At 42.4% G+C, this 22,377-nt stretch overlaps 1 protein-coding gene across 2 annotated transcripts in view; it reads left to right on the top strand.

Annotated features, from left to right (window-relative positions):
• The window catches only part of MFN1 (mitofusin 1), a 199,430-nt gene that overhangs the window by 1,809 nt on the left and 175,244 nt on the right, over positions 1-22,377 (top strand). For both annotated transcript variants that reach the window (XM_085635396.1, XM_085635397.1), the window contains exon 2: positions 19,208-19,326. In XM_085635396.1, coding sequence (XP_085491522.1) covers positions 19,215-19,326 — 112 coding nt within the window. In that variant the 5' untranslated portion in view covers positions 19,208-19,214. The remainder of the gene's footprint in view (positions 1-19,207; positions 19,327-22,377) is intronic.

The following is a 22,377-nucleotide window of genomic DNA, read 5'->3' as shown; positions in this document are numbered from 1 at the left end:
AAGACGTACTGAATGAAACAGGAGGCTCAGCAAAGAGGGCCAAGTGACAATGAAAGGACAACAGACCATGACAAGAGAGGTCAGAGGGACGCAACAGAGAAAGAAAAGTATGAGGGGGAAAGTGGCATAAAATTACACTTTAACACAAGGGAGAGATGGCTGAGTAACGTAAGAATGGACGGAAATTGACTGATGAGAAGTGAGAGGGCGACATGAAAAAGAGGACGGAAAGTAATTTGTGGAAGAGAAATATAAAAGTGGCTCAAGAAAGAGAAAGCGTAAAGTTACAAAGGAAATAGGATACACTTGCCACATGTGCTCTTAGTTACGTTAAGTCAGGCTCTAGGCCCCTCAAGGTCTTCACAAATATCTCTCTTTTGTGGCTCGAAACTACTGTGGACCAACGTAGAAACTAAAGTTCAAGTCAAGTCAAAACCACTTTATTCGATTAATTAAAATCATAAAAGTATGCTACACAGTTAAATATATAAAATCTTGCAATTCACAGATATACAGTTAAAAACAATTCCTATTAAAATTTCATAATAGACCATAGTCAGCGTAATTTCTTAGTGCAGGTTCGGTTTCCAAATGTCAGATAGGATCCACATCTTGTATTAGTTTTAGTCTAACCCTCCTTTCTCTGACAGCTGCCACTAAAAAGCTAGCAACACTGAACATAGTTAATGGACATTCAAGCATGCTTAAGAACAATAGAGCTGGCTTATACTGTGTAAAATTCCTACTTTTTAACAAAGGAATAATAAACTTCTTCCTGGCATTTTTGAAAAGTACTAAAGTTAAAATGCAATTCTTGAGATTTAAGATGACATACCCCCTCACAGTTTGATAGTAGATGGTTAAAACCTCAACTTAAAATTAATTATATTTTGTCATTTTTAAACGGAGACATTTAGAACATATTTTACCCATCTGCTCAGCTTTGATTGTAGAACACAGTTAAGTGTTGTGACTATTATTCATTCAAAAGTATTACAGAATGCTTTATCAATTTTCATCGTTAAGTTTTTGGTGGGATGGACCAGCGTAATTAGTACATTTATTAAATGTTTTGAACTTGTCACAGATAAGTTGGAAAGGACATATATTTTTTTTAATGTATTGATTTTCACAACTAGTATGTACATTCTATTTGTACTCATATTCGTAGTGTAGCATATTGCACAGTACATTATATACGTTGTTTAACAAGATATGACTATTCAATGTCTTGATATTGGTAGTAAAGCACAATTTTGGCCACCAGTGGGTCAAATCATTCATCGTATTTACTGAATGTCTGGGCGACCTAATAGCCTCATAGCTAAGGTTACATGCAGCAGTTGATGGGAGGACCGGTTCTCAGGCCATGTTCTTGAAGGGGCTTACTATAGTGCCTGCACTGTAAATGACTGAGTGGAGATAATAATGTGAATATGTTTGATGGGGGGACTACAAAGAGAGCGATGTAAACCCTTCCTCTTCTTCTAGATTGCTGTCGGATGCACTCTGACTGTAGCATCCACCCCAGCTCTGGAGCACGCAAATGACAACACCACACACGGAGCTCTGTAGCACACTTCTTTATTCTTCGGCATGCAGTCGTTAACTGAACGCACTGCGTCATAGACTCTTGTGAAGAGGGAGGAAAGATGTTTGGACACTTTGTGATTGAAAGCGAGGAAGACTAGGCAAATAGCCATGAAAACAAAGCCCTTCCTTCCAGGGAGCCAATGCAGTGCTCTAATTTGTCTGACTGACTCTCGTTTGGTAGTGTTAAGAATAAGGCACATTTTGAACCACTTGCAGCTTTTTCTTTGAGGACGCATTTATGTTCAAATAGAGCTCATTGCAGTAATCGAGTCTGGAGGAGACTAAAGCAATGGTCACCGCATGACGCTATTCAACTGGAATAAAAGGAAATACCTTCCTAAGAGTCCTAATTGCGTGAAAGCAGGTACTCATGATGCGATTGACCAGTGATTCAAAGTTCAGGGAAGTGTCAAAGATTACCCCTAGGTTTTTGTCTGGCTTTAACAGGAGTGGGTAAAGGGCCACATTCCTCATGCCACCAACTGCACGACCAAATGTGTTCTTGTGCACCAAAAACTAGCACATCGAGGCAGATGTTTGAAATGGGACGAGTCTTTTGTAATGAACTTTCTGGGACGTTGAGTGGTCACCATATGTCCTCAACTTTTCACGACTCACTGGATCAGCATCAAATGGAGCGTCAGTCTTGCGTTTACGTTTTTGTTTGACTAGGACTTTTCTCCTTCTCTGAAAACTGTGTCACTAGCGCATCTGCACTAATCCTCATAGGCCTTCATCTTTTTTTTGCGAGCAGTGTACGTGACGCGAAGCTCATCAGTTTCTGGTACTCGGCTCGTGGTCCATTGTGGTAGCTTTGTCTCAGTGGCTCACCTAAACAGCAAGGTGGCAGGGCTTTCACCTGTTGTTGAATGGGGAGTTGACCGATAGGCACAAAGGGCTGGACACAAAGCTAATTTGAGGTCGAATCCTTATAGCGCAGCCCATAAATTGTTCAACAACTCCATTTGCCTGTGGCCAGAGAGGTGTGCTTTTCTTATTCTTGATGTACAAACAACTCAGAAAATCCTTAAACTCTCTGCTGTTGAAGGACGGACCATTGCCATATTTAAGGATGGAGGGAACACCCCACGGTGCAAAAATATCATATAGCCTCTCGATGACTTTGTCATGTGTGGTCAATGTGAAATCTTCCACTAAGGGAAAACCGGAGTACTCATCAATAACTACCATGAAGTAATGGCCATTTTTTAAAGGTCAAAAGAAGTCAACTGCAATTTTCTGCCATGCTCGTTTAGAAAGGTGAGACATATTTAGAGGATGCTGTGTTGTCTTGGTAGATAAACATTTACACAGGTGACATGTTTTCAGTTCCTTCTCGACTCGTTCGTCCAGGCGAGGAAACCACACTCTAGGTGGCTACGATACCACAATGTCCTTCGTCTACCAATTCAATGATTTGTCTCAAGTTTTCAGGTATGACAATTCTCAAACCTCTTATTATGATACCTTCTTGAGTGACAAAGTTCTTCCTGCACATTTGTGATACTCCACGTCATCTGTGAGAGGTCAAGTATGCTTTCTCCATTATTGTGTTGTAATAATATCTTTGAGTGTGAACATGTCTCTGTCTGTGTTGGTCGCAGCAATGATCTGCTCAATGAATAGAGCTGTAGGGGTGTTAGACTTTACTATGAAATTGATGTATGCTTCAGCCACTTTAGACGATGCACTGTGATGCTGTAACGGCACTCGTGAGAAGTAATCTGCAAGGTTTTGATCCTTCCTCGGCTTTTGCACAATAGTGTAATCATACTCTTGCCTTCTCAACCCCCAATTCTCAATGCAAGGGAGCATCTTGTCTTTTAGATTTCCGAAAATGGTGAGCTACACCTCATGGTCAGTGACAAGGGTGAAATGTCTTCCTTCCAGAAACACATGAAAATGTTCACAAGCCCAGACTACAGCCAGGCTTCCTTTTTCTGGCTGCGAATAGTCATGTTCAGTCTGAGATGGAGTTCAGCTGGCATAGGCCACAATGTGTCTCTGAGCATTTGGATGGCCATTGTGTTGAGCAAGGATCACGCCCAAACCCACCGGGCTTGCGTCTACAACAACCTCAGTATGTAACTTTGTATCAAAGTAGCCATTTCAGTTGGATTTTCGATTGCATGATTGATTTTCTTGATCTTCAATCACATTCATAGGACCATTGGAAGGGAACATTCTCCTTTGTCACCTCGCTTAATGGGGCAATCACCGTGGCAAAATTACGGATGTATCTGGGGCAGTAGCTGTCTGTGCTTAAGAAGGGTTGCAGCATGGTCACATCTAGAGGGGGACAGATGGCGACAAAGCTTATACCTCCTCAGGGTCAGGAGTCATTCCCCTTTCAGAGAAAATATGGCCAAAGAATTTGATTTGATTTTGGTCCTGTGAAACTCATACTTCTCTGCATTTAATTTGAGACCTGCCTCAGTGAGCAAACTGCATATTTGTGTAAGAGCTTTGTCATGTTCCTTTCATGTGGCCCCAAACACTAATATATCATCACTGTAGTTAAAAGCATGTGTGACAGTCGGAATTATTTGGCGAATGACATCCTGAAAGGTTTCTGCAGCTGACAATACACCAAAACATAGTCTTTTGTATCTGAACAAACTAACCTGAGTTGAAAAAGAAGCCATTTACCTACAGTCTCTTCCAGCTCGAGTTGATGGTATCCTTTGTTCTAATCAAGATGAGAGAAGACTTTGGTGCCATTCAGCTATGTAATCATGTCTGCTGTGTGTGGACCTGGATGTCGTTCTCTCTCGATTACTTTGTTGGCTTTGTGCATATCATCACAAATGCGCACTGCACCTCTACTGCCCTTTGTGTCACTACCACTATGGGAAAAACCCATGTGTCGGGCCAGTAGATCGCTCGATGTCAAGCAATATTCATTCTTTCGGCCTTTTCGCGTAGGCTTCTGGTGGCTTTCTGACTGTGCTCCTCTGTAGGGCTTTCACTTTCTTCGAGGGCCTTGTGTGAGCTAGAGCAGCGCTTTGACTCCACATATGCCAACCATAGGTTGCTTCTTGGGGCACACGTGGCACGCACAAGCAGTTTGCTGGACTGTGACAAACTCTCAGGGAGAGCAGCCTTGTTTCTTTGAGTTACGTATACCTTACTCGTCACCAGTTGTAGCATCCACGCCAGCTCTGGAGTACGCAAATGACTGCCACACACAGGGGTCTGTAACACACGTCTTTATTCTTCAGCATGCAACCTTTAACTGAATGCACTATGTCATATACTTTATTGACTACACTCACACACCCAAATACCTCCCAACTGATTACCTAACTTTATAAGGAGTTTGCCTACTTCCACAAGGGTCCTATTGCTCATAATCCATCATTAACTAGATATGTTGTGTCATTGTTTTTGCTCTTCAGCGCTAATACCATTTTGTCCCATAGTGTTATCCCATCTGTCACTTAGAATGCCTCCGTAGCACCGTCAAGGTGTCTTTTTTGGTCTCCGCCCATTTAATCAGTTCTCTTATCCAGTGTCTATTAGTCGAGCATGTGTAGACTTCCAGTTATGGCTATGTGTGGTTTCGGTATTAATATAGCCAAGTCTGCAAACCTTTCTTCTGGCTTTGCTGTTTTTGGATTTTCTTCATAAAGTAAGTATGCTCACCTCGTGCATTTAATTCTTGCTTGTGATCTCTGACACTATGTCCATATGCAGCTGGCTATATCATGACAACATGGGGAAACAAAAGATCCAATTTTAATTTAATCTGCTTTAGATGTACCATCTCGCTGTGATTAACAATTTTGTACTTTGTCTTATTTTACCAGTGTGGATGTGTGTTTTTTAAAAACTTAGGAGAATTGCCGATTGTTTTAAATTAAAGTAATAGGTAAGATGCCTTTTTATCTATATAATACCTACTTCTCTATATAAATACATTACTCCCTGCATATTTGTCAACCTTTTAATTCTCTAAGAACGGTGACATCAGGTGTTAGTGTCAAATTATCAGAGGGACGTCTACAAAGGTGAAACATTTCTTGTAATGGAGCACATTGAAGTTTAGGGGAGGGTGAAATGTTTACAGTGGGCGACACCCTTTTTAATAAAGGTAAATTGAGGGGATTTTCTCTGTGCTCCTTGTGTCCTTAAAAAGGCTATTGATTCTGTTTCTGTCTATTGTACACCAACCCTGCTTGCAACAGCTGGCAAGAGGCCCATAGTTTTGTTTGGCAACATCGGGCCAGTCCTACTGATTACCTTCGAAACATGTTGTTTAATTTTTAACATTATTCGCAAGAGCTCAAAGATACCAACTTGCTGTTGGCTAGAAAGCCATGAATGGCTGAGGGTGTCAAAACCACGTAGGAGCACTTGATGACTAGTGTCTGATCCTCTATTGTTATTGTTATTGTTATTGTTATTATTATTGTTATTATTATAGGGTTTCCCAGCGCTCAGCAACTAGTATTCCATCCCGGTCTGGCAGCAAGTACAGTTCAAAAGTCAGCTCTTAAAGAGCTTTCGGAAGTCCGAAAGATTGACAGGATCTCTTGGAAACCGGCATAGTATTCCACAGCTTAGAGCCCATGTAGGAGAAAAACCGACACACCCTTGACGGGTTTTCCTCACTCTGGGAACTTTTAAGAGATCGGTATTGCATGATTGAAGAAGGCAATTAGGGACCAGATTTGGCGTTGTACTGAGTTTTGTAATGTTTTGTTGTATTTTTTTGTATATAGTGAAACTATGTTTTATGTACCACTACCCACACCTACTCTATTTCAGTCTGGACAAAGTGTGAATACTAGAGAGATCCAATAAAAGAAAAATCACGAAATGCTCGAGTTGTCTATGATTAATTAATGTAATCATTAGATATAATAACTGTATTTTTTCCTGCTTCTCAGTTGTGTTCCATTTTCCAGCGAAGAAGGCGCAGGGGTGGGGAATTCCTATCTCCCGACGCCCGAGACATCTAGATTTCTTACAAGGGCAAGAGGTTTTAATTTCTAACTTGTCCAAAGGACAAGTAGACAGGTTTACGGTAATCTGATACACAGCTGTTTAACCCTCTTGGTCACAGCCAGTTAATAAGGAGCTCTGAGCAGTTTATTGGCAGTGAAAGGGTCAATTCAAAAGCTGGGGCCTGCACTTTAATTTCACCAGAGCAGAACAACATGAGTGAGCTGAGCTCAAATTGCAGCTCCATATAAAACATCCACAGCACTGTCAGGCAAGAGTCATTTTGCTTTCTCCCCGAGGCTTCCAGGCCCTCCTCTGGCCCTTTCCTTTTCTTCGAGCACAAGATGCAGCTCCAGAACACTCACATCACTGAAATGTAAGAGGCTGGGCCTCTTGGCTCATGCTCTGACTTTAACCTTGTGACCCGTGCCTTTTGTTCTGTGCTTCACCCTTCAGCCTCAAATCAGCCCCAAGATCCCTCCTGCCCTCGTCTCCGGGGGCCTACAGTAAAGCCCATGCTTTCTCTTCTCTTGCAGCCCCTGCATAACCCTCCTTTGCACTTTGCCTTTCCTGTGCACCTTATGTTTCACCCAGTGCCTGTACTTGCTAACCCCGCTCCCCTTGGCCTCTCATATCTTACATCAAAGTTCATTAGTTTACCCATGGGGAATTCATGCAATCCTCAGGTGCACCCTAATTTCTCTCCTTGCACTGGGCCTCTCCTCTCACTTTGTGCTTGCACCAGGGGCATCTGAACACGCCACTGTAGCTAACAGCAGCTGTGGAGTTCTTGATGGGCCTCTTCTTTCTGCAGTTCCATACAAAGGTTCATAATTTACTTGAAAGGGTTGATGGATATATACATGGGTGGATATAAGGCTGGATGCGTGAAAGGATGGATGGATGAGTGGATGGATGGATGAGTGCAAGAATGGATGGATGAGTGCAAGGGTGAATGGATGGATGTGGTGAAAGTGAATAGATGTGTGTGGATGGATGAGTGAAAGGGTGAATGGATGGGGTGAAAGTGGATGGATGAGTGAAAGGATGGATGGTTGAATGAAAGGGTGGATTAATGGATGAGAGAGAGAGAGTGAGTGAATGAATGGCTGATGGAATGGGTGGGTGGGTGGATGGCTGGGTGGAAGGATGGATGGCTGGGTGGAAGGATGGATGGTAGGCTGGGTGGAAGGATGGATGGATGGATGGGTGGATGGATGGGTGGATGGATGGGTGGATGGATGGGTGGATGGATGGGTGGATGGATGGGTGGATGGATGGGTGGAAGGATGGGTGGAAGGATGGGTGGATGGATGGATGGGTGGATGGATGGATGGAAGGATGGATGGAAGGATGGATGGAAGGATGGATGGATGGATGGATGGATGGATGGCTGGCTGGGGGGATGGATGGCTGGGTGGAAGGATGGATGGATGGATGGATGGCTGGGTGGAAGGATGGATGGATGGCTGGGTGGAAGGATGGATGGATGGCTGGGTGGAAGGATGGATGGCTGGAAGGATGGATGGATGGCTGGGTGGAAGGATGGATGGCTGGGTGGAAGGATGGATGGCTGGGTGGAAGGATGGATGGCTGGGTGGAAGGGTGGATGGCTGGGTGGAAGGATGGATGGGTGGAAGGATGGATGGGTGGAAGGATGGATGGATGGGTGGATGGATGGATGGATGGATGGATGGTGGATGGATGGATGGGTGGATGGATGGATGGATGGCTGGGTGGATGGATGGCTGGGTGGAAGGATGGCTGGGTGAAAGGATGGCTGGGTGGCTGGGTGGATGGCTGGGTGGATGGATGGATGGCTGGGTGGATGGATGGATGGCTGGGTGGATGGATGGATGGATGGCTGGGCGGAAGGATGTGAAGATTGATGGGTGGAAGGATGTGAAGATTGATGGGTGGAAGGATGTGAAGATTGATGGGTGGAAGGATCTGAAGATTGATGGGTGGAAGGATGAGTGAAACGGTGGATGGATGGATGAGTCAAATGGTGGATGGATGGATGGATGAGTCAAATGGTGGATGGATGGATTTGAGTGAAAGGGTGAATGGATTTGAGTGAAAGGGTGGATGGATTGGAGTGAAAAGACGGAAGAGCAAAAGGATGTATGAATGGGTGGATGAGTGAAAAGGGTGATTGGGATTTTGAAAAGGAGGATGGATGGGGTGAAAGACGGAAGAGCAAAAGGATGAATGATGGGGATGAGTGAAAGGGTGGATCGATTAGAGTGGGATGGAGGAGTGAAAGATGGAAGAGCACAGGATGGCTGGATGGAGGGATGAGTGAAAGTGTGGATGGATATGAGTGAAAAGGTGGATGGAGGGGGTGAAAGTGGATGAATGGATGCGCAAAAGGAGGGATGGATGAGTGGAAGGAGGGATGGATGAGTTTGAATGGTCGATTTGGAGCTGGAAGGATAGGTTTGGCCAGGGGTGTTGTGAACCACTCGCTTTAGCAGCTACAGCGGGGTGGAGCTCTTGATGAGCCTCTTCTGTCTGGAGCTCGGCAGACAAAAGCCCATAATTAACGTGTAAGGATGAATGAGTGAAAGGATGGATGCGAGTGAAAGGGTGGATGAGTGACAGGGATGTTGGATGGACGATGGATGTGTTGATGAAGGAAAGGGTGAAAAGATAGATGGGTTGCAGGGTGGATGGATCAGTAAGCGAAAAGATGGATGAGTGAAAGGGTAAATTGATGGATGAGTGGAAGGATGGATGAGTGAAAGGGTAAATTGATGGATGAGAGGAAGAATGGGTGAGCGAAAAGATGGATGGATGGCTATGTTTGAAAGGATAAATGTGTAGGTCTGCAGAAAAGAGGCAAAATACGGAAATCACTAGTTTTCAAATCCTTCTATACTATGAGCCTGACATAACCAGAGAGGCAATTATCCGAGCTCTTCTATTATGATTGCTGCCATTATTTGACGGTGCACATCAAGGCACCAAAGGGACAAGTGGATTTTGTACAGGACATGTAGATTTATGAAGCTACCTGTCCCATGGACAAGTAGATATTTTACTAAATTCCACACCCCTGAGGCGATTAGACTGGTAAGGCGTCACTAGTGATCTCAAATAGCATGGGGCTGAATTTAGACAATATTCTATGTATATCGCATAGAGCTTTAAAGTGAATTCCCTTGTCAAGGGGCAGCCAATCCGATATCTAGAAAGAGAATGGAAGTGGAGGCATGCTTAGGCGGATAAACTAAGTCTTGCAGCCGTATTCTGTTATACCTGGAGTCACCCAGTTTAAGAATGTGACGTATTCCAATCTGTAAATAATTAGTGCCTGTATTACTGTACTTGGAGCGGAAACTGGGAGGTGCCAAAGGATTTTCTTTAACCATCTCGGAGAACCAAAGCAGGTAGAAGCTACTTCAGTGATTTGATGGTTTATTGAAAGCCTTTCATCAAGCCAAAAACCTCGATTCTTGACTACCCAGACAGGGGTCGGAGAGGTACTGAGAACCTCTGGCCACAAATTAGGACCCTGAAGAGGAGGTTGATTGCCCATCAGTTTGAGGGACGTGTTATTCATCCTGGTGGCCACTTTCAGAAGGCAGATATAAAGGACCATAGGTCATATAGTCACAAATTTTCTTCTTGGCTCAGTGCCATGGAATGGCTTGGACGATGCTCACTGGAGGACACTGTGGCTTTCTACTACCCTCTGTGGGTCTGTACTGTCTTAATGACTCAAGCAATGACTGAATATAATTTAAAAAAAGGGAACACTTTGCAAGTATGGTTGTGAAAATTAATAATTGGCTGTTTTGAACAAGTCTTCCCATTAAAATAAGGTATAATTGTGGTGTCCTGCTTGTGCTAAACTATTGTGAGGGTTGGTGTTTTAGGTTGCTTCCTTTGATCAAGGATTGGCATCTCAAATATCCGGCATGTACACTTTCAGTCACCCTACTTGGCAAGGTGTTGACAAACCTTTGGTGAAATATCTTATCCCAGGTATGGTCATTGACACCCAGAAGGAACAATTGGTAGAAAGTCAGTGGCAGACCCTCCCCGATAAGGAAAGTGATGGTGGAAAAGTTAAAGTGAAAAGCATAGGGCGAAAAAGATACTGGTCTCAAAAGATTAATTCCAAGACTACATCGAAAGTGAGGCGATACATTTAAGAAGGAAACCAACATTTTGCCCCACGAAAATATGCTAGCCCTTCAGTACCCTTAATTATTGAGTAGAATTTCTTATCAGCCTAATAACTCTTTGTTCAGTGTAAGTGACATTGCAGGTGTCGTAAGTGAGACGTTGAACTTATGTTATGTCCTCCAAGCTCTGTCCAAGTTCAGGCACCTTCACACCTTTGTTTCAAAGATTTCATTACAGGCTGCGTTCTCTGCTTATTCAAGTCGGTTCATTAGTAGTGTTGTTGTGGTGGGAATGCCTCTTTTTCATGTATATATTTGGTCCATTATGTTAGTGGTGTTTGGGTAGTGTGGTTGGAGTTCTTCCCCGATTCCGGCACATGTCAAGAATTGGTATGCATTGCTCGACTTAAATTATTTGTCTGAGGTATTTAAGAATGCAGTATCTTGTTAGGGTCCACTGTAACCTCTTAACTAGTTTAACTGGTGCATTGTGTGGTGAATAAAATAAAACTATAGATAGAGAGAGCAGGCCAGAGGGAAACACTGAGGAAACCAGTGCACAAGAGAAGCATTTTCTGATCCTCATGGAGATCCTTGCTGCTAAAACAAACATCTAATGAAGTATATTTAAAGACGGGAACTATAGTGAAAGTAATGTGTATAAACGAGTAAATATAGCATGCCTAGAGACGTTTATTTAGTCTCTTGTATTGAAAACACTTGAAGGTATGTAATCTTTCAACATTAGCTGCAAAGGGATTAACAAAGTACAAGTAGATAAAATACCTGCAGGCAAGGAGGTGTGAAGGTAGAAAAACTTGAATGAGTGCGTATCTCCTGGGTGACCATTATACCATAGAGGGGAAATGTATTGCAGAGTAGGAATGGTTGGGTTTTGAGAGGTGCCTAAAGAAATCGGCAGCCTGGGACATTTCATACGTTGCTTGCCTGGTGTATGGACTTAGATAATTCATGTTTTAGATAGATTTGCAAAGGTCCCTTCTGAAGCGGTGCCCTTAATTTTGCTGTAGAACATGTCTGGTTGGTTCTGGCACAAAAGAGATAATGACGTTGTTGCTTTTATAATTAAACATTAAATGCACGACTAACACTGGAACAATTTACGTTTAATTCCACTGATGTATCTCCGAGAAAATGTATTGAATATCAGGTAGCATCCATACACTGATAAAATAACTATTGGTTAAAATTGCCAACTGGATCAGTGGGGGGGGGGCGGATTGATACAGTACTTTGTGGCTTTTAAAGTTCCAAGTTCAGTAAGAAATAGATCATTAAAGTTGTACATCCATATTAGCGACAGCGATTGTGAGGGTATAATAGCTGTTATACTTGACAATATTTCGATTGCATATTCAAACATTCCTAGTGTCGTAGTAGGGCATTGAACATATGTAAATAGATAAGTGACCTTTACAGATTATTTCTCCATATTGGTCCTAAATTTAGGTAATTGACATCAGAGCATGATCTTTTAGAAGTAGGAATGGTAAGCATGTCTTTAAGGAAGATTGAACATGGGCACCCATGACGGTACATGCCGTGCATGCACACCATTTTTGTGCAGTGATTTGCTATAGCTTTTGCAAGAAAGATCTGGGATGTGTTATTGAGCACAAAGTTCTTTCAAGCTACCAATGATGATGAGGAAAATGTAGCTACCTGTTATGATGACAATTGCTTTCAAGCAAAGAAAGTACTCTGGAAAGCACAAACCGTATGGAAATATGGGAGGGTGGATTTCTTAAATCAGTTGTGTCAAATACACCAACATATTAAGAAGCTGGAGTGTAAAAATAGGAAGTAGTGATTAATATAAGAAATTCTGGAAAATGTATTCCTAACAGTAGTGACTGATGGTTGCTGATAGTACTTTAAGTAGCAAGACACAGTTATTTAATAAAACCCGAGAAAGTCTGGGACGATTTATTTAGAAATTGTAGTTTGGCCTGGCTTTATTGTCCCTAAGTGATCAGGTGTATTGATATCTTCTTCCATCAGCTGGCGAAAGTGATATGGAGGTTGTGTCCTTTGCAAGCTCCTAACCCTGACAGCATTTTGGGAAGCTCTGTGGTGGGGGGTAAGCTTTATGATCCAATTTTGATCACATCTGCTCCACAGGCCAGGTATTCCTGAAATTCGAGTACAATTCGTCCCCTTCTTATAAATGATGTATGTGAAGGTACAGGTTCATACAGTAACTTTCCTTGTTTGATAGTGCTGTTAAGGCACTCGCAAATTCATTGTTTTTAAGTCTGACAGAATGGGTGTATTTTGTAAACCTAGACCCATGTGAGCAACCAAGGTTTAAGGAGGGGGACTAAGCAGATGATCGCTGTTATTGTTAAGCAGTTCACCTAGGACTGTATTGCAAAGGGGCACAGAGACATATATTGATGTTTGGTACATTTCAAGGCATCTTTCGACCCATAGGATCACCTAGCTATGGTGGTAGATTAGGATTTTGGAATATACTCTGGCCTGCTTCACTCGATAGTGCAAATTCACATAAACATTTAGAGTCCTGTCAAGCGCAAACTGGATGGTACACTACCACGCAAGATGAAGGTGGTCATTGGGCTCATGCAGGGCTCTGTGCTGGGCCTTCTTTTATTTTGTTTTTGTTTGAGTGACTTAACATATTAGTCCAAAATACACAGCGTAACAAAAGAAGTAGGAGTACAATTATAAAATACCAACACAGTGAAATAATATGAAGAGGAGAAATACAATTAGAGTTTATGATGCACTCTCTTACTTGAGGAAGAATAGAAAGAATATGTACGGTGTATGCAAGATGGTTTCATTAGGTAACTGTTTTCCTCCTAGTAGCCAGTTTGTGGGTAAGAAAGAGATATAAATGAAAGGGTGAGGTAGGGCTGACAGAAAGCAGAGGAGGGAGCTAGAATATGATGGCATGGAGATATCTGATTAAAAATAAATTATCCTAGTTTATATTTTAAACCAAGATAGATGTATTAGTTGAGAGAGGAGGATAGAATTCTAAAAAAATTGGCAACACAGCAGGAGGAGGCAAGTTTAAGAGTTTCTTAGAGTACCTAGACCACCAAAGATTTTAAGTTTGAGAGAGAGATAATGAGAAGACAGAGTGAAACATTTTATGCAGCTGGCAACCTATTTTGAAGGTGCATCATGGTTCTTGAGTCAGTGTAGAGAGATGAAAATAGGAGTCTTTTCTAAAAATGCTTTTTCAAAATGTATTTCTTTGCATGATTAGTCCAAAATCATTGCAAATTATTCATTAGAAGGAATAAAATACAAGTACAATGAGATTTATAGTGACAGGAGCCCCCAATAATAAAACAGTCCTATCAAATAGCTGAACAGCTAATGTGAATTAAAAAACATAGATATAATATAGCCTAAATTTCACAAGCCATTGAGGACACAATTGGAAATCTAATAAAATTGCTACCAACCCTGGTCAACGTTAATAAAGTGCAAGCACTACTACTGTCAAACTCTGGCTATACTAGCAGCTGCAGTACAAACAGGAACAAGACGTAAACGACGATTAGCTAAGGATTTGCTTATGACCAGGGATGCCTAAACACTAAAACATGTGCAAAGGCCACGGCGCAAAATAGCAGGAATGTACTTGACCTTGTAAGGGAGAATGAAGAATTGCCTCAGAGTCATGTTAAATACAAACATTTTGCTTCGAGGTGCTATTTAAATCAAAGTCTGCAAATACAAGCAAATGATTCAAATGCCAGAGCTAAAAGAAAGCTGGCGACATGACCAACGTCAAAGCAAGGCTGTTCACTGAAGTCCATTGTAGTGCTACTTAAACACGGATTTAAAAAGGGTATATTAATATAGACTTGGAGCCCGCCGTAGCGAGTCCTACCGGCCATTAACAGCCCGCTCCAGCATTAAAGGCCTGAGCCGAAGGGAGCAGGCCTTTAATGACCGGTAGAGCCCGCTACGGAGGGCTCTAAGGCCATTAGAACATTCCGCCCCTAGATGGCAGAATGTTTTAATTAGTAAAAAACAAACGCCGCTCGGAGCCCGAGGGGGTTTTTAATCCCCTCGGGCTATGAGCAGCCTGTGTTCACAGCAACAGCTGTGAACAAAGTCAAAACATTGGAATGTTGCTGCTCTGGGCTTCTACCAGCCATTGAAAGGCCAGAGCACTCCATTGTTTTCAATAAAGCTCCCAACATTCCAATGTTTTAATACTGAACAAACTGCTAGCTACATGAAACCACATCGTTCTGCATCCTGGTAGTGGAGAATAGGAGTGATGTGATTGAGGAGGTTGCTGCAGATGTATTGTGGGGAGTTATATTGTTAAGCCAAGCCATAATATGTCATGATGTAATGGCATTATTGTTTTCATTCAGCTATATTTGTCATTCAATGTTGTCACGGTGTTCCAAGCTTGTGCTGGTCTCACTCGTGGTGTAAGCTGACTTAGCCTGGAGCGACTTGCGAGCAGACACCGATGCTGGCTTCTTTATTGTTTGGAATAAACTCCCTTTCTCAACTTATACCTGCTGTCTGCTGTGATCCCTACCAAAGTACATAACACAAATTGGCTATGAGGGTAGGATTAGTCAAGGCATAGAGCCCAAGGAAGAACTCATTTTGGCATCTGATGAATGTTCCCACCGTGTGAGTGATGAATTTTGCCTTACAGACTGAACCTCTAAGGAAATTGTTGAGGAGTTGAGAAAAAATTGTTTGGCAGGAGAAACAAAAGGTAACATTTGAGATGCCCAAATCACTGATCATAAAGGCTTCAGCTTTGCAACCTTACAAGGATGATGTACCCTCTATAGTGACCGTGGACGCCAGTAGTATAGGTATAGGGGCGGTCCTCAGCCAGATTCTAGGCGGCAAAGAGAATTCGATTGCCTTTGCATCCAGACGCCTTTTGATGGCTGAAAAAGATTACAGCACAGCACCATCGAGAAGGAAGCCTTGGCCTGTGTGTCGGGAGCGCATCATTTCGCTACATACTTGTGGGGCAGAGAATTTGTGGTAGTGACCACAAACCATTGGTGTACTTATGGAATGATAGTTTTTAACAATGCTAATCCTAGACAAAATGAGACCCATTGTGGGGGGGGGGGGAGAGAATTGGAGAGCAGATTTTCTTTCAAGGTGCCCAGCATCAACTCCTAGTGAGATTATGTGCGGAGAAGAAGAAATAGTGATGGGATTGGTGGATGGTTTGACAGTGACAGAGAATGTTATTTCGCGTCAGGACTGGAAGGATCTGGTATGCAACGACCGCTATCAAGTGATGCTTAAATGTTACATTAGTAATGGTTGGCCCAGGAACGGGTTGATCCCCAGTGAAATGAAGCTATATACTTTAAAGTTAAGGACTAGTTAAGTATGGAGGATGAACTGGTTATGAGGTGGTCTATGTCGATCACGCCAAACACATTAAGATGCGGGCTAGTAAAATTGCCTCACAACGGGCCTGTAGGTGCCACAGGTACGAGAAAAAGATTATGCTTATACTACTGTTGGTCAAGCATGGATAATAATGTGGAGGTGATGGTCAGAAGTTGTGGAGAATGTTGTCAACAGACAAGTCTAATTTCACCCGTAATGTACCGTTGTGTCCACTACAGTACCCTGAGGATCCTTGGGAAGTGTTGGGGATGGATTTATTGGCCCCCTAAGTGGATTGAACGAAGGTAAAAGATGTGTCTTGGTAGCAGTGGGTTATCATTCGAAATGGTTCGCATACACATTTTTGAGGGAGCCCGACACAGAAAAGTGTGATGAGTTTTTTTTCAAAGAATTGTTTCATATAGAGAGAATCCCTGCATTTTTGGTCGCTAAAAAGAGGTGCGATTGATTTCTCATCGGATGGTAGACTTTTTGAAGAGATTAGGAGTCAAATACCTGGCCACCGCCTTGTACAGCCCACAAGGTAACGGAATGTTTGAAAGGTGAATAGAAGGTGCAAAGAATCTATACAAATGGCTAATGCTACAGGTTTATTGGTTCAGGATGCGGTTGCTGAGTGGGTTTGATGCTACCACAACACGCAGCATTCCACAACTGATGTTGCTCCATTTGTTTTATTGAAGGGCAGGTATTCTTGCAATGAATTGTCATCCAAATGGGTAGAGGAAGGGCCAGTGTGGATGGAGGAGTCCCAAAGCAGGAGTAAGATGAGATGATATGCTTAAGAAAGTGAAGGAGGTAGAATTTTTTGTGGGGGAACGGGTCAAAGTGAAAAGACCCCGAGGGACAAGAAAGACTTAATTCCAAATATTACTCTGACACTAGAATAGTTCAAGTATCCAGCCATTCTGTGAGAGTTGAGAATGGAAAATGTTGGAATGACCGAGATGTAGCTAAAGTGAATGATGAGGGGGGAAGTCTAGGATGGTGGAAACGTCTTTTCCCATTGATTGGGTCACCCACGAAGGAGGAAGATCATCATTTGATTGTTTAGATAGGACTGAGACAATTTCCCGTGGTTGTGGGTCCTAACTAGGGATTGGAATACCAAGTTCAGGTCAGGACAAAAGTGCTAACGAATACATAATATGAGCAGGATACTCAGGTGCTTCTGCCGAATGCAGCAATTCGACCTAGTAAGCAGACCAGTGAAGTGATTGGGCGGGATTCACGGGTGCAGCTTCCAGGTACAACATTTTCAACCACAATTTCCCCAGAAGAAAGTTCTCATGGAGTTGCTACTCAGGGTTCGCGACTCAGGTTGTGGAAAACCAAAGTATTTGAAGGATTATACTATGTAAATATTTTTGTTTTATTTATTGGTTGCCAGGAGAGGGACATATTTTTGGGGAGTGTTATTGGGGTTCTTATATGTATTGGGTTGTTATGTTTGTGTAAAAGGGGGTGATGTGTTATGGGGAATTATATTGTTAAGCCAAGCCATATTATGGCATGATGTAATGGCATTATTGTTTTCATTCAACTATTATTGTCATTCAGTGTTGTCATGGTTTTCCAAGCTGGTCTCGCTTGTAGTGTTCCAGGCAAGACAGTTGAGCTAACATAGCCTGGAGCGGCTGCAAGCTGACACCAGTGCGGGCTTCTTTATCGTTTGGAACAATATGCCTGCTGTCCGGTGTGATCCCTATCCAATGACATAACATATTGCACAATTAATCTGCTGTCTAGAGAGCAGATGGATTTTAGTCAAGCGAGTGAGAAATGCATTCTCGAAGTCCGGTCTGAAGCGGATCAGTAATTGAATGACAGTCTTGAATTAATGACCTGTCAGGAAAGAATTTAGATCTTGTACCAACCTTAAATGATAATGACTACGTTTGGAAATATTGTTGATATGAGTAGGCAAGTAGAGTCTTGAAAAAATAAAAAATATCAGATTTGTCAAATTTAATGAGAGCTGATGTGGAGTAAAGAGAATGAATCAAGCCAAAATTGTAGATGATTATCAAGGCAGCAGTTTCTGTGCAATACTTTGCCAGGAAAGGTGGTCCTGAGATAGGTTGCTAGTTGGCAATCATGTTAAAGAATTCAGGGATCTAAAGCTTAACTTAACATCTCTTTTCACCAGTACAGAGAAGAAACACAGCTGTATCTCGAGCTTACATCGCCTGAATTTATTTAAAATTTAAAAGGACTGTTCGGCCACATCTAGCCATGGATTGAACAAAACATCCCACATTAAATTAATTAAAAACAGACTTTGTACCTAATAAAAATAAAGCTGCTGCACATATATGATCCAAAATCAATAAAGATTCAAAGATCATTCCTAGAAGAGCCTCATCGACAAAACCCCTGTGTTTTCTACTTCGAGAACATCTCATTTGAAGACTATGTGAAAACCATGGCAAAGTCAGCTAGATTCCGCCTACAAACACAAAACCTGAAACACAAAAAAATGTCTCCCAAAAGTCTGTGCACGGACTGTTTTAGGGTATTACTGACATCTGGATTACTCCACCTATCTTATTCTTTGTTGTGTATCAGTTCGCCTTTTTTTACCCTAGTTATAGCTTGCGTCATTTCAGTTTTGCTGCTTTTGCTGTTGCAGTTTCTTTTCCCCTTATATTTTGGCTTTTTCCACCAAATTTTTAAGCTATCTTTTTCCAGGCTATATTTCTCCTTAATCTGAGGTTATTTCCAGTTTTTCACGTTTCCTTATTTACTGATTATAGTTTTAATTTAAAGAAGTTCTTGCCCTGAAACAATTTAGCCTATCTGCAAAGATGCTTCTTTTACCTTACACTTTTGATTCTGAGGTTTACTATTAAACTAATAGAAATACATTTTTACCAATTTCCCAGAATTGCTTGTTCAAAAATACCCATTTATTAGCTACGTGGGTTCACTAAACAGGTCTGCGTTTATACAAATGGTTGGAATTAACTATAGAAATATTACTGAAAATGGTTTGGGGGAGAAATAAATGACAATTACCAGATGCATGACACTGTATTTAAAGTGTGGTTGAGTGCTCATACTGCCTACAATGTTTCCAACCTGCCATATGCATGTCTACATATATTATGTTTACTTCACAGATAAGCTATGGATGAAAGTGCATCTCCACTGAAGCACTTTGTGCAGGCTAAAAAGGCAATCACAGCGATTTTTGAAGAGTTGTTTCGCTATGTCGCAGAAGGGACGGATTTTGTGCATGGTAGGTATTATCTTAATCTGTCAGAAAATTAGATGGATAATTTATTGGCCTTCAGATCAAGCTATTTTGAGGCTAGCAGTCTGTCCTAGTGTTGGGCACACAAAATATTTGACTTAGCTTTCAAGATTTGGTGCTTATGTTTGAATGTGTTTCAGTTTTTAAAGTACTGCTTACATTTGTTGATTGATTTTAATTGCCACAAAAGGTATGTGTGGCGCTTACTAATGTGTCCTAAATAAAAAATATGTATACATAAATCCATTAAAATACAAATTTGTCACACACTTAGGCTGTGGATTGTACTAAGACTAATTTGGACTTAACACCCTGGGTCTTTTGCAGACCCATGAAATTTTGGGTGCAGTAAAGATAGCACTTATGTAAAAATTGCAGACTTGTTGCTCTGCACATTGAACATGAAAATTCCAATGTAGGAATATCTCTGGGGATGTGGAAAGTGCAGCATGTGAAAGGTCAGTTGGTTTTAAAAATGCATGGCTGATAAGTCAAAAGATCCTTTTAGGCTTAACTAGTTACAGTATGCCAAGGCTAACTGCAGCTCTGTATATCTGAAAGGGCAATACATGTTTCTTAAAAGAAGTTTGTTTAGCTGAAACAAAGCAAATATATACACACAGCGACAGACCCCGCTGTGAACTTATGGTTCATCTGCATCTTCCATGGAAAAAGCATTTTTTGATTTGCTTAAAAGTTTTGTCCCAGTGGACACAATTTCATGAAAGTTAGCAGAACTGTCTATCACATTGTTAGGTGATTCATTGGTCATGCCAGCATCCCAAAGCCACAGGTTACTGATCAACCTGGGCCCTTCTTTCTTTTTGAATACTACGATAATCTACAAATAAATCTGAGAGCCTACATAGCCCAGCTGTCCTATTCACAGCCTGAAGCCATATAGCTGTTTTTAATGGTGCCCACTCCTCTCCCGTCTCTTTGGTCCTGATGAAGACCCCAGCCACAATGCGCAAATTTGGCTGTTCCTTCTAGGGGTCGAAACGTCAACTCTTCTTTATCATTTTGTCAGACATATATGACAGAGAATGTATATCTGCAATTGTGTAATGATTTGACATTTAATGCATCTGGCAGGAAACTGTCGGGATAGTTTGCTATTAATGTACTGATGTGTATATATGCGCACTACTGTCCTTCCTCACAATTCTTCCCATGCACTATCACCTCACCCCTCTGTGCACCTGTTTTTCTAAAAGTATTCATTTAGGATTTGTTGTGTACTTTATAAATTGATTAACTTCAATATTGTGATTAAATAAAATCACATCCATTTTTGGAAAGTCTGTATGGTGGTGCTTAACTTTGTTTAGATACAACCGATTAATTCTTCTTTTTTTTTTTTAAACAATTTTTATTAACAGTAATTTTGCACCTTTCCTTATACAAAGTTCACGTTCACGACATAGGTTGAATTCTTTTCTGTCAAAATCAGCATAAGTGACATCACTGTGGAACAGCCATATGTCATCTGTACACATAACACAGAGAACCTCCTGCAGGCAGCCCCATATGTGGACCCCCTCCCCTCTAATCAAGAAGTGTACCATCTGCATCATTCGCTGAGGTCGGACTCTGATCCCGATGACGGGGGTGTGCATATATGACCCCTGAACGTGTTCCATTTTCCCCATATTATCTGCCATCGCCGGGGGCAACCCCCTATTAGCACATACCACCTTCTCCGCTACCATGGAGCAATATTCCTCTTGGCCAATACTAGCCCTATGGTCACCCAGGTTTGTTCAGCGTGGTTCAGGTCTGTATCATCCCATATATTCAGTAAACACATCCGAGGCTCAGGGGGAACCTCACGCCCGGTCACTCGGGAGACCGTTCCCATAACCTCTCTCCAATATCCGGCAATGACAGGGCAGTTCCAAATCGTATGAAAAAAGGTACCCTGAAGGCCGCATCCCCGTAGGCAAAGCGGATCAACCGCTCCCCCCATTTTATGTAGCGTGGACCTAGTGTAGTATATCCTGTGCAGTATTTTAAGCTGCACCAATTTTAGTTTGGACGAAACCGCCACCTCCCGCGGGGACGCAGTCGCCTCCTGCCATTCGTGCTCATCCATGTCCCCAATATCTACCTCCCATTTCTGTTTAAGAAGTTCTGTGGGGTCTTTTTGATGGTTTATTAATGTACGATATGTCAATGATATAGCCTTCTTGGTCAGATGGTCTGTGAGTAAACGATCCTCGAGTGGGGAGGACTCAGGTGGGGTGGTCCCTCTAGGTATAGCATTCCTCAAGGCATGTTGAATTTGCAGAAATTTGAAACTTTCCGCCCGCTGCAGCTGATATTCTAACTGCAGTTGCTCAAACGGGACCATCTCACCCCGCTTCCAGAGGTTGCCGACCCTGGAGATGCCTATCAGGTCCCACCCCGCAAATTCCTTACTTAAATGCATCATGCCTATCGCGGGAGAAACCCACAGCGGTGTCTGCCGAGTGATCACCCCCTCCCAACCAAGCCTGCGTTGCGCCGTGTGCCAAACATGTAGGGTGTGCTGTGTTGGGCCCGTTAGTGTATTTTTGGGAGATTTATTGTACAAGGCATGAAGTACTCCTGTCACCCCCATCTTATGCCTATCCATGCGCAGAGCCGGGTCGTCCTGTGGCGCATGAAGCCACTGATTGATTACCGTGAGCTGGGAGGCCCAGTAATATAAGCGTATGTTGGGTAGGGCAATTCCCCCGTCGTACCAACTCCTCATCAGTTTGCAGAGAGCGATGCGGTGGGGTCCGCCCTCCCACAGCAGAATGCCCATCTCCGCCTCAACCAATTAAAAGTAGGAGTCTGGGATTGGCATGGGCGTGTTTTGTAGCACATAGAGGAAACGCGGGAGGGCCATCATCTTGAACAGGGCTGCTCTCCCCAGCAACGTCAGCGGAAGAGAGTGCCAGTGTTTGACATCGCTCCGGAGTCTGCGGAGGGGCGGAAGTAGGTTGCGTTCAAAGAATAGGGCTGGGTCAGGCGTGATGTTAATGCCGAGGTATCGGAAACCATCCACCG

The sequence above is a fragment of the Triturus cristatus genome, chromosome 11 (assembly GCF_964204655.1).
Source record: "Triturus cristatus chromosome 11, aTriCri1.1, whole genome shotgun sequence".
In the NCBI taxonomy this organism is placed as follows: Eukaryota; Metazoa; Chordata; class Amphibia; order Caudata; family Salamandridae; genus Triturus; species Triturus cristatus.
This window is presented reverse-complemented; position numbering and strand designations above follow the sequence as displayed.